Below are 13,145 nucleotides of genomic sequence, written 5' to 3'. Positions count from 1 at the left end.
AGTCAGCAGTAAGATCAAACCAGAGAAATAAACAGACTAAAAGAGTTATTTTACCAAGGAAGCCAACAGACAAAAAAATAAACCCACATCCACATATTAAAGGGATGTATTTAAATTTGACATTCACTCACCTTGTCTACACCAGCACTCAAAATATAATTCCCCTTTTTATTCCACTTCAAGGCAAAGATGGGGCCTTTATGTTGACCTAAGGTGCTGGCTAGGTTACCTGAGATGGGAAAACACAGACAAGGTGACTTCAGTTACCCACTGTTCACTCTAGGATCACAAATCAAGTCCTTCTTACTTAACACAGATGAGGAATGCAAAACTTACCATCTTCTGTCCATATTCTTGCAAAACCATCATAGGAACCTGTTGCCAACAGTGTTCCATCGCTCTTGGGGACAGAAAAAGACAAAACACATTAGTATCTGGGTACTTTCCTGGGCCTCCTTCCTACATGGGGCTGTGTGACAGAGGCAACACAAGTTCATGACAATGGGGACAACTTCACACCCCCCAGGCTGCTGTCTTTCCACCAAGATCTGATCATGAGCCCCTGGTACCAGTACCCCAATGTGGGAGCAAAGACAAAGAACTATCTGCCTCTTTGAGTTTGCACAGGCTTCATCTCAACACACTGATGGTAGAAGCTTACATTCCAGTCCAATGAAGTGACATCCTTATTACTGGGAACATCATGTCCGCCTTCACGTATACAGTGCCTCAGCACAAGCTGTGTAGAGCCCCCATTGCTGTTCTCATTAAGGTTCCATATCCTCGCAGTGGAGTCTCCAGATCTGTAAAACCAACATAGATCATTTGACTCTGGCTCAAGGGGAAAGTGTGACTAATGTGGGGGTAGGTCTCACATTATTAGCATGTGCCCCTGTCTTTTCTACCTCTCTTGCTCAGTTTCTTTCTCACCCATCTCTTCTACTTACTGACTTGAGATGTGTTTGTCTTACTCCCCACCAAACAGAGAAATGGCTTGGACCACCGTCTTTCCCACAGTACAGAAAGCACAAAGCAGCCTGTTCCTCAGTCTTTGTTTATTAGGAAAAATCTGACAAAGCAGTGCACTTTCCTCAAGGCAGAACTCTATAGAAAAGAATGCACACCTACATGTTATCCTATCCCAAATTCTTACCCAGAAGCAAGTAGGTCACTAACAGGATTCCAGGCACAAATGAAGACCTCAGACTCATGGCCTCGAAGGACTGTGGCTTTACTCGGTGGAATTTCAACGTCTCCATCTATTTCCATTGGCTTTGAGTGATTATCTACCAAGCAAACATGAAAATGTACATGGTCCACTGACCCATTAAAAATACAGCCTTAGGCACTACTGTTTTAAAAATACTTTGTTTGTACATATCAAAGTCACACTACATCCAATGATGGTAAAAAGTGGGCATTTCTGCAGTTTGGTGCACATTTGTGTTTTTGTTTTGACAGGGCTATGCCATGTATTTGTTCCAAAGTGTTCTGGAAGCTTGATGCCCACATGGGGATATGACAGCAGGTGATGGGACCTTTAAGAAGTGGTTTCTAGTGGGTAGTCACTGTTAGTCATTTGCAGTCAGCTCTGACTTCTTTTTCTTCCATGATGCCCTTCCACCTTGCATTTCCATCTCAATGTCCACATGGTCATGCCCGTATGTATGCATCGCCCGTGAGCTGAAGTAATACTCCTTTTTTTCCCCTTATAAACTAGTTGCTTCAGGTATGGCATTACAGGAACAAAAAGCTAACTCTACCACCACCCTCAAGAGAATCACACAAGAAGCCCAATGAGATGGCTCAGCCAGTCCTGGAAGACTGATGACCTGAGTTTAATGCCCCAAGGGTGGAGAAAAAGAACCACCTCCTGAAGGTTGTCTTCTGACCACAGCAACCTTATCCATTGCAGCAGCAATAAGGAGAAGCTAATTTGCAGTAGCAGATTGTGAAGTCTAGGGTTGGGACCCCAACTGCACCAGGCCCGAGGAACAGTGTGGAAATCCTAAACCTCAGTAGGTAGCACCAGGGGTTAAGCCTATAGGAAGCACCATGAACAACTGAAGAGCTGTGGATGCACATAAAACAATCCCTCTCTGCATGTGAGCTGCCAATATACATTAAGGCATGTGTTCACCTCTGCTCCGTCCAGGTGCAGGGCTAATGTGGACACAGTCTTACCTGCTCTGACTCTGAAGAATTACCTGATAGCGGTCAACATTCTGGGAGTTTGCAATGATAAAGCAATATAATGTCCCATGTCTGGGGCTGCTGCCCTTGAAATTACCTTGGCTTGCTGATTATAGCAAAATTGAGTTTAAGAACCTGAGGACGGGACACTAGTGAAGTAGTGGGATTGAAGAGCACCACAACAGATACACTTATGGAAGCTCCCCTTGTGATATGGACATTCACACAAGTACAAAATTTCCTGTAACCAAGGGAGGCCAGTAAAGTCAAAGATGAAGATCTTGTGGACAAAAAGGAAACAAAGCCCAGAAAGCAATTAAACAGATTGACAGCAGGCCACACTTTAAGCATCCTTTCAACTATACATATATCAAGAGAAAACAAAACAACAACAACAAAACATGACCCCTTGAAGACCAGAGCACCCTCCACTTACTTATTGCATGGGCTCCATTTTCTTCCCCATTCACGGTGGCTTCTCCATTCTTTGGTGGGTTTTGCTGAGCAGCAGCTGCTGGTGTTGTGGCCGCTGTACTTGTGGCTGTGGCTGCGGCTGCTGCCGCTGCAGCTGCTGCATTGGCTTGCTGCTGGGCGAGTTTCTCCCGAAAAGCTTGCTGTCTTGTCTGTACCACATCGGGCATCACAGCATCAATTAACGATAGGGACTCAATGGGACGCCCATCAAATACCGTGCCATCCTAGGAAAGCAAGGCCACAGTTACCCATCAGCTACCACAGATCAGAGAAGCTGGAGTGGACTAGGAACAAGGTGCAAGGGATATTGTGGTGAGACAAGGTTAGAAGGCAAAGAGGGATGGGGAAGTGGATGAGGAGGACCATTCATGGAGAGCTAGCAGTAGAAGACCATCCTTAGTGATTTCATACATGTCTAGCTAAATTTGGGTATTATGGGTATCTGAACAGGGTTACTTTTATCCTATGACAAAACTTGCTACCATCAATGTAGTGGTTATTCAACCAGTAGGGTAGAATTGCCTCCTTGAAGGACAAGTGTCAATGTGGCAGAGGCATTTTCAGTTGTCAACACTGGGAGCATAGATTTACATTGTCATCTACTGAGCAGAGGCAGGTCATGCTGCTCACCATCTTCAGGTGCACTGGAAATCCTTCCTCTGAGCATCACCCAGCCACAAAGGTGTAGTGCTGAGACAGATGGCAACCCTGAATGGATGCTATTACCAGATCAGGAATCTTTGCAACAACTATCATTAACAATGAAGGAACAATGAACCCAAAATAAAGACAACTGCACCATTCAGAATAAGACTTCGGTACCTGGGTCCTATCAACATGATGCAACCAGGCAATAGGTTATCTTCATTCTAAAGTGCATTAAAAAAAAACTGTACTTTGTCTGGTTCCCACCTACCACAAAAACATTTCCACATATCCTTAAAAAATACAGGAAGTTCTTTCCTCAGGAAACACTCCAAATACTTGAATCATGAATGTCTACATGCCTCCAGGCTGTCTGTTGGATGAAAAACCATGTTCGCATATGCTCTAAACTTCAATTACCTCAGAAATGGAGAGTCACAAGTTTTGGCTGAATACTACCTAAACAACAATTTGCCCTGGTGAATTTTTTTGTTTGTTTTTCTTTTAAAATTATAATACAATGTAAAAGCCAGGAAAAGTAATACGACAATACATTCAGTATCACTTATCAGCCACTTGGCCCTGGATTCTGGCCATGAGTGGCCAAGGTTGATGATAAATCTTGATCCTTTCATGTCATTTTTTTCTTTCATAGAGAGATACAGCAAACAGTGTCACAAAACATGGTCATGTGGCTGGGGAGATGTTTCAGCAGTTAAGAGTACTAGTTGTTCTTCTAGATGACCTGGGTAAAGTTCTCAGCATCCGTACAGTAGCACACAAACACCAGTAACTCCAATTTTGGGCAACCTCAAGTCCTATTCTGGCTGTTGCAGGCACCAGAAACCCAGGGACATGCATACAGGCAAAGCAAACACACACATAAAATAAAACTTAACAAATGACTAGAAAAAGAAGTAGACTACTGTCAACATAATAAAAATACCACAACATCTGAATTCTTTTTTTAATTCTTGGAAACACATAACAAAGAGTATTTACCCCTAGACAAACAAAAGCCTCTTGCATGATGAGAGAAATAGAAATCAGACACTATTCTTGTGTTCAGAAGGATAATTCTTAAAGTTAAAAGAGAACAAAGCAGGAAAACAGTCTGGGTAAGACATTTCTAATGGTTGATCAGGTTCAGAGGAGAGGGATGGTATGTATTGGAGTGGGTCAATTGAAGTTATGTATTAAAAAGCAGTAATAAAACTTGTTATTTTTAAGTTAAAAAAATAAAATAGAGTATGAACAGAGATATCTTGCATGTATAGCTAAAGCCATAGACTATAAAAGAATCATCACTCAGCTGTGAACTCCACATACCTTGTACCACCAATCTGCCAGGTAACATGTGTCCACTGATATAACAGCGACCTGGATGTTGAGGGTAATTAAAAACTGCTTTTTGATTGTCTTTGAGAACTGATCCACAAGTGGGAATTTGTATCTGGTTCTGTAAACATGGCCAAAAGCAGGTGGTTGGGCAAGATACTGCTATGGTTTTGCTAAATGGACATGGAGTGCCTATCAAATTCTAAATAACCATGTTTAAGCCCATAGATTAGTGCTGCTATTTGCTTTGGTCAGAGAAGCTTTTTCTTTTTTTGTAGTGTGTGGTGCTCACCAGAGACTTATAAGTAGTAAAAGTGCTGGAAATGAAGGACCATTGAATATGCAGCTCTAAATGAACAACTCTATCACTTGCTCCAAGGCTCAGACAGGGAACATGGAGGAAGGGGAGGACAGAGAGAGAATGTAGGAGCCAGAGAAATGGTTTGAGTGTGAAATGTTCTTCAACTTTCCCTCTGGTTATGCCCTGTAAGTCTGACAGAAAATAAAGACTCTCTCTGAGCATTCAGTAAGGTCCCGCTTTGAGCAATCTGCCCTGGGAAATCAGAAAGAGAGCTTGTCTGCTCATGCAAAGCCCTGGAACAAAGTAGATGAAAGTCTTTGTAAGAATGAATTGGTTGTTTTCATCAGTCAACACCTTGTGATTTTTCAAACCTGCACAAGGGGGCATCCAAAGCTTACTGATGGTGCAGTGTCCTGTTTGTAGCTTCCACTTTTCCCCAGATACCTTAGGATGGACGCCACACCTGTGTACAGGGATCAATACACATTCTTCTGAGATTTGCTAGGGGAATCTGGAACTCTGCCATATTCTCAAGAATGAACATACCTCGTTGATGCTGATCTCCGCCTCCACATACTGCAGTCCTTTCTGAAGAATGGAGATTAGGGCAGCCGGTGGCACTAGTGTACCATTGATGTTGGACTGGCTTATGTGGCTTTCAATCCCAAACGTGAAGGCGGAGTGGGAAAAACCTGCAGGAAGAGGGAAGCAGAGGCAGGTGAGAGCCAAGTAGGGAGGGAAATGTGGGTTGGAGATGTGAACATGGAGCTGTGTGGGTGCTGAGGGGCTTGGGGAAGGCTGTACAATGGAAGTTCGGGTTCTGGATAGGGTTGAGCAGGCAGGGAGAACAGGAGGCACACAGAAATAAGGACTAGGGCTGGTATATGATTAGAAATACTTTGATGGCAAAGTATGGCTTTTACATGGGAGGTGGGGAATTGAACACAGATTCACATCCTTGCAGAGCAAACACTTTACCTATCAGACCATCTCCACAGCCTTTAGATATATTTTGACTGCCATTTTCAACATAATACGGGTTTAATAGGAGTTGATTCAAATATTACATTGAGAAGTGTAGTTTAGCTGTGATGTGTCCCCCAAAGGCCCATATGCTAAAGACTTGAGTGACAAGCCAGTGGTACAACTGAGTGGTGATAGAGTCTTTAAGAAGTAAGGCCTAATAGGAAGAAATCAGGTCACCAAGGATATAACCTTAAAGGGGATATTGGAGACTCCCCCACCCATTTCCATTTTTCTCTCTTTGCTTCCTGGCTGCTATGAAGCAAGCTAATTTACTGTGCCATATACAACACCATGATGTTCTCCCACACCACAGACCCAAAAGAACAGGACCACAGCAACCATGGACTTCTGAAAGCCAGAAAAACCCATTTCCTCCTTTAATTTCATTTGCTCAAGGTATTTGGTCACAGTGAAAGAAAGTTAACTAAAAGAACTACACATGCAACTCAAGAAGGTGGGGACACATTATATCTCAAAGTATAACCATTTGAAAATAGGTTTATTGCAGATATAATTTATTAAAATAAGTGTGCTGAGACCAATATGGCCTTTTCTATGTAAAAGAAAATGTGGACACATTTGGATATCAGGACCAAGATGATGAAATGCCAAAGGTTATCAATAGGCCACCAAAGCTAGGAAAGGCATAGAACTGACCCTCACAACCTACAGAAGGAAATACTTGCCAACAGCTTCACCAGAGACTTCAATTCTCCACAAGGGAAGTGAACAAAGAGGGTTCCCTATTGGACTGAAGTGGCTTGTTGCATGGGTAGGTACAAGGGTAGGTTTTCATTAGTATCATTTTGTAGATTTTAAATATCTTCAGGTTTTGAGAATTAAATTTTTTTTAACTTGAAAACTAAAATTGCTCATTGAGGAAATCACGTTAGACCATGACAAAATAGCATTTTGCCCCACTTGAGGTTCTTTGAACCCAACAGCTACCCACAAAGACTATTTTGCCAACAGGAGACATATATGTCTAGCCTTTTAACCATTTTATACCTTGATGCAACATTTTGACAAGGTACCACTCACTCTGTAGACTAGGGCAGGGCAGCCTTGAACTCAGAGATCCACTCTCTCTGTCTCCCAAGTGCTAGCGTTAAAGGTGAGTGTCATCACACCTGGCTCACCTGCTCTTGACTGATTTCCTGTCATGAGAAGAAAGATCATGCTCTCCCCACACTCCAACTGAGGAATGAAGTGCCTTCCAAACCACTTCTCGTCCCTTTAACACTCTTACAAAGAGTATCCTTAGGCCTTTTTGATGATCCGATAGTCTGGCTTGCACTGATAGTCAACTGTTTTGTCCAAAACATATTTAAAATGAACTTCCTACAGAAAAGAAAGTTGGTTACCTGATTCCTGGAGGTAGCGATATACCAGAAAGTTCACCTCGTCGCTGGTAATGCTCATCTTAGCCTCACCTTTCGGCGATGAGGTCTTCGTCTCGATCAAGTGTGAGCCACCCTCTGTTAGAAAAACATCCAAAACACCATTTTGAATATATTGTGTGTATTTGTCTACTGAATGTGTGTGTATTGTGTGTGTGTGTGGGGGTTGCTAGGGACAGATTCAGGGTCTTATGTATGTTAGGCAAGTGCTCTACTACTGAGCTATACCCCTTTGAGATGATTTAAATACAGCATCATATACATATTATGGGTTGACCAATTACCATCATATTGTATTATACAAGACAGATAGATGTAGTGTATATACATATAACATGAACATATAAATACGTGTGTGTATGAAAGTTGGTTTGTCATTTGTATACACATGAATGTGTGTGTGTATGTGTGTGTGTGTGTGTGTGTGTGTGTGTGTGTGTGAGAGAGAGAGAGAGAGAGAGAGAGAGAGAGAGAGAGAGAGAGAGAGAGAGAGTTGGTTTGTCAACTTGACATAATCGAGAGTGGCCTGAGAAGAGACTTGATGAAGGACCATCTAGATCAGGCTGGCCTATGGCCATGTCTGTGAAGGAGTATCTTTTTTTTTCAACATATTTTTAATGACTATTTGGAGATTTTGAATCATACACCACTATCACGTTCATTTTCTAGTCTTCCCCTGTCCAAGCCCCCATCCTTGTTACACCCCCAGCAAAAAAAAAAAATGCAATTTGTATTATTTCTAGATTAACTAGAGTGAGGTCAAAGCCTCAGTGGCCTGTTCCCTAAATGGAGACAAGTGAGTCCTTACCTTCCTGCATTCCTGCCAGAAGTTATCTACTGTGGAGGGCAATACCTCAGCATCCTATCATAGTTTTAAGAGTTCTCCCTATGGCTTCCTGTCTAGGCTCTTACTATTGAGGAAAGGGGGTTGTCTTCTATGTCCTTTTTTCTCAACTATGTATCTGTAGTCATCAATATCTCTGTGAAAGTGGCTTATTTGTTCTTTAAAGATCTTGGGAATATAGATTATGGGTTTTGACATGATTTGTGATATCAACACACCACAAACAGTAGAACCATGGACCAGGATAAAGCCCTCTGATGTAGCTGGGATCTCAGACATCAACTCGGCATCCTGCCACAGCATAAACCACAGACCTCAAATGTCTTGATAGTGTTAATTGATAAGAGAAAGCCCAGCCCACCTGAGTGGCACCCAGGTGGAGCTGGGTCCTGAGTGTATGAATATAGAAAAAGCAAGCTGAACACACACACACATTCACATTCTCTCTGGCTCTTTCCTGTGAACTATCTGCTTCAAGCTCTTGTCTTGACTTCTCCTTGATGATGGACTGTATCATGAAATTGTAAGCAAAACAAACCCTCTTAAGCTGTTTTTTTGCCAGGGTACATTATCATAGAAACAGAAATACAACTAGGAATTTGTGTGCAAGATATTTATATATAATATACACATATATTATATATAAATATATGAGATATATTTTATATCTTATTAAGATATCTATACACACACACACACACACACACACACACATACGTGTATCTTCCAGGCAAAATGTTTTTCCAAAAGAGAAAAGCTGACATATATTTTAGGGTCAGGATATGAATCATACCAGGAAAGCCAGATTCAGGGTCAACAGAGACTACAATCAGCTGACTTTGTATTTAGTCAGTGAGACTACAGTGCATTATAATTCAGAATGTGTGTGGTAATGGAACCCTGCACACATGGAACCCTGAACAGACATAGGCAGATGTGGCTGGATCAGTACTTTACCATACAGAAGACACCTGAGCAGACTGGTAGTGATGTCAAGCCTTCCTTGGAAGAATGACAAGTATGGTCCTGGGGAAATAATGCACCACAGTGTTTTAAGGGGTCTAACAAGTTTTAAGGGGTCTTCACCATAAACTTAAAGGTGACTCTACATACATGATATGAGAAGCCCCACAGCTATTGAACAGGTGTAGGGTCAAGTGAGGTCAACATACATCACCTTGACATTATTTCTGTGTCAGGGCTCCAAGAAAAGTAAAGAGATGCAGGGAATATGTGGGGACAGAGAGAATCTCATGGAAATGACTGTGCTACACCAACCAGTTAAGTCTGATGAATTAGTGAGAAGAAAATACATTGCATACATGTATGAATCTTTCACAAAACTAATACAATACATATATAAAAACACTTATCTTCCTTTACTGATACTAATGTATTTTTGCAAACACTGCCACAAAAATATGACCTGTGACTTCTACTTGGTGCCTTAGAGGGAAGAAATAGAGACTCAGTAAATAGCTATAAATTTACATTCAAAGCTAATAAAAATTTAACTTAAAGAAATTAGAAAATGTAATCATATGTGTAGAAAAATACTGGGGCCTGAGCACACCAGCAGACTTGGTAAGGCTGAGTATTGTCATAATGATGAAATTCTTAGCTGCAGTGATAGGCTTACAGTCTCAGGGTTTCTCCACATCCCATACCGCTGCAAACATCTGATTTTTCTATCAACAACTTGTTATGACCAGGTAATGGGGTGGCAGAAGTCATATTGGGTTATTAGAGTGACAGAAAGAAAACAATTTGAAAAAATGGGTCTTACCAAAACAAGTAAACTATACATTTTAGTATTATTTTCCAGGCTAGATCATGGAAGGTAGTAAACGGGAGACTCTGAAATATATTCTGAAGACCACTCATCTTAAACACATAGGAAATAAGGGGCTGGTGAGACAGTTCAGTGGTTAAGAGTACATACTGCTTGTGTTAGCACCCACACCAGGCAGCTCATAACTTCCTGTACCTTCAACTCTAGGGGATTTCCAATCTCATCCCCCCCCCTTTTTTTACAAGACTTAATTTTATACAAGTGTTTTGCCTGCACATAGGTATATGTACCAGGTGTGTGCAGTACTTGCAGAAACCAGGAGATGGCATCATATCCTCCAAAACTAGAGTACGGACTGTTGTGAGCTGCCATCTGGATGCTGGAGCAGAACCGCAGCAAGTGCTTGTAACTGCTGGACTCTATCCGCCATATCATCTTTACCCCTTTTCATTAAAAACTGTATAGAATATATTGCAGGCATGTAGGTCAGTATCCACAAAGCCCAGATTCCCTGAGATTTAAGTTACAGTTAGGGGATGGTGCATATATGTCAGGAATTAGACCCAGGTTCTCTGGAAGAGCAGCCAGGAGCCATCTCTCTAGCCCCATGTCCTCTTTTTATAACCCATAGAGTCCATACAGTTATTGCTGCCCATATATGCATGGACATCGGGCCATCCATTGGAGAATGGGCAACCTACCCTTAAAGAAATCTGAATCTCCGTCACCACCCTCAGTATCCATCAAGTGTCAATAGCTCCTCAGCTAGGGGTGGGGCCTTGTGAATCCCTCTCCCATCCATGCTGGAATAGTGACTGCCTTGATCTTGAACAGGCAACAACTACTAGAAATCTGTGAGTTCAGTGATCATGCCCAGAAGATACTATTTTGCAATAGTCCCCCAACCACTGGCATTTATGGTCTTTGCACCTCTTCTTCCACAATACTCTCTGAGTCTTGTGGATAGAAGGTATGAGACAGATAATCCATTCATGTTAGTCAGTATTATTATCCAACAACTCTAAAAATGTTACTAAAATTACCCAAGGGGATCATGTGAATAAGTAAGAAAAGCATACCACAGTTATCACAAACTCGGACTCGGTTTTCTATAATAGGTCACACCAGTGATTGTCACTCAGGAAAGAAAACAACACTGCAGAGAGCCACATTGGCCATCTCCAGCCACATACAAGTGGAAATCCAGCTCTCACTTAACACATGACCAATTAGTAGGACAGCACCCACTTCAGCTTGAAGCTCTGAGAGGCTCCAAGAAATGTTTTGTAACCCTCCTGGTAACAAATAAAAAGGAACATTTGCTATGCTCATAGAAATGCCAGCCCCAAACAGAATAGGGAAGATGTTTCATCTGAGTTTATTTTCTTGCCTGAACTAGTTTCTAATAAAGACACCTTCAAGTAGTTGATGTGAGGTCTTTGGAGTTGGGACTGTACAAGAATGGAAATAATAAAAGTAACTTAATTCCCATCTGGAGTTAAAGCCACAACTAAATCAATCCCCTCTCCCTCCTTCCCTGCTCTGCAGAACAACAACAACAAAAAGTTGATGACATCCCCGAACCTCCTGCACTAGAGATAAGTGTCAACAGAAATAATAATTGGGTTAGAGATCTCAAGAAATTAAGAGAACAGTATGTCTGCTGTTTTTGTTTCTCTTCTTTCCAAGACTTCAAGGTTGCAGAAATTCCCTTTCCTTCACAAAACAGGTCAAGGTTCAGTATCCACAGATGGTTAAGTGACTTATTTATTACCAGTTTTCAGGTGTGCTTACAGTATTCAATAGCTATTATTCTTGGGGAAACAAGAGGGTTGTTCAAAATCAACAAGATCTAAATTGCCATGCAGTGTCTTTCAAAATGGAAACTTGAGACTTCCCTAGTTCAGAAAGATGGTGCAGCTGTAAGGACACAGAGAACGAATTCATTACTTGCCACAAGAGGGCAGTTTTGTTCTGCAGTGAAGAAGATGGTGCAAGGTATTCACATTTTAGTGTGGGTAATACATCTGACACGTCATTATATGGCAAAAATTCTCCTTTCACAGTTTGTCCCATGATTCAGAGAACTTTTATGGGCATGACAAGCTGCCTGTGTTTCTCAGGGAGGTAAGAAAGTATCTTGTTCCTGCTATTAGCATGCTGTTTTTTATGCTGGAAGAGTCTGAGGTAAAAGGAATTATCTACTGAGTCTCAGGACTGGGTCCTATTTCCATGAGGACCCAAGACAGTCAACCAGAGGATGAAAAATGGTTTCAATGTACCCCTTCCATCAAGAGCAGGAAAGTCAAACACATTACATGCATATATGAATACTTAATAATTTTTCATAAGGTGCTCATTTCTCTGCTGTATTAGTCTCAGCAGCTCTTAAGTCCCTGGCTTTTTTCTCCATAACATCTTTAGTCTCTAAGTTAAATTTATTTTCATTTCATAAATTGGTAGCTACTTTAAGACAAAATTCTTTTCATTAATAAGCAGTCAGCCTTGGAAATTTCCTCATGACAACAGACTAATACAATGACACTTAAGGTCTTCTCTCTGTAAATGTCTTTCCTGTTCTACTATAGATCCTCCTTTGTTTGTACATTGGATTAACAATGGGAGAAGGGAAGGAAATATACAAAAAGGTGGCCACTGTGCATTTTATAGTTTGATCCCAATTGTGGAAACTATGCAAATGAGTAAAAGATGAGAAGCAATACACAACACATAGTGGAATAATATGCAGCCATTAAAACAATATTTAGGAGAAAATGACTATGATATTGTTATGTAGAAAAAGCAGGTGAGGGTTGGCTCAGTGGGTAAAGTGCCTACTATGTGAACATGAGGACCTTGACTCAGATTCCCAGAACCTATCTATGTAAAGGATTGGCATGCTGGTGTGTAACCTCAAGTACTATGGCACAGAGATAGGCAGAGCTCAGATTTGATGGTTAGCAGGCCTTGGCAAAGGATCAAACTTCAGGTTCAGTGAGACTCAAAGAATAAATGTGGAGAAGCAATAGAGCCCGGGACATGGACCTCTGGCCTCCACGTGTGCCTGCTTATATGAAAAAGCATGCCGGGCGGTGGTGGCGCACGCCTTTAATCCTAGCACTTGGGAGGCGG

General features: G+C 41.6%; 1 protein-coding gene across 1 annotated transcript in view; it reads right to left on the bottom strand.

Moving 5' to 3' along the window:
• The window catches only part of LOC116086553 (F-box-like/WD repeat-containing protein TBL1X), a 166,882-nt gene that overhangs the window by 14,130 nt on the left and 139,607 nt on the right, over positions 1-13,145 (bottom strand). Inside the window, exons 3-9 of the mRNA XM_031364762.1 lie at positions 7,342-7,455; positions 5,498-5,643; positions 2,630-2,891; positions 1,154-1,286; positions 662-803; positions 337-400; positions 132-229 (exon numbers count right to left, since the gene is read on the bottom strand). Of these exons, the coding sequence (XP_031220622.1) occupies positions 132-229; positions 337-400; positions 662-803; positions 1,154-1,286; positions 2,630-2,891; positions 5,498-5,643; positions 7,342-7,399 (903 nt within the window). The 5' untranslated portion in view covers positions 7,400-7,455. The remainder of the gene's footprint in view (positions 1-131; positions 230-336; positions 401-661; positions 804-1,153; positions 1,287-2,629; positions 2,892-5,497; positions 5,644-7,341; positions 7,456-13,145) is intronic.

Source organism: Mastomys coucha, chromosome X (assembly GCF_008632895.1).
Source record: "Mastomys coucha isolate ucsf_1 chromosome X, UCSF_Mcou_1, whole genome shotgun sequence".
NCBI lineage: Eukaryota > Metazoa > Chordata > Mammalia > Rodentia > Muridae > Mastomys > Mastomys coucha.
Note: the sequence above shows the minus strand (reverse complement) of the source record. Positions and strands in the feature narration are given on the sequence as shown.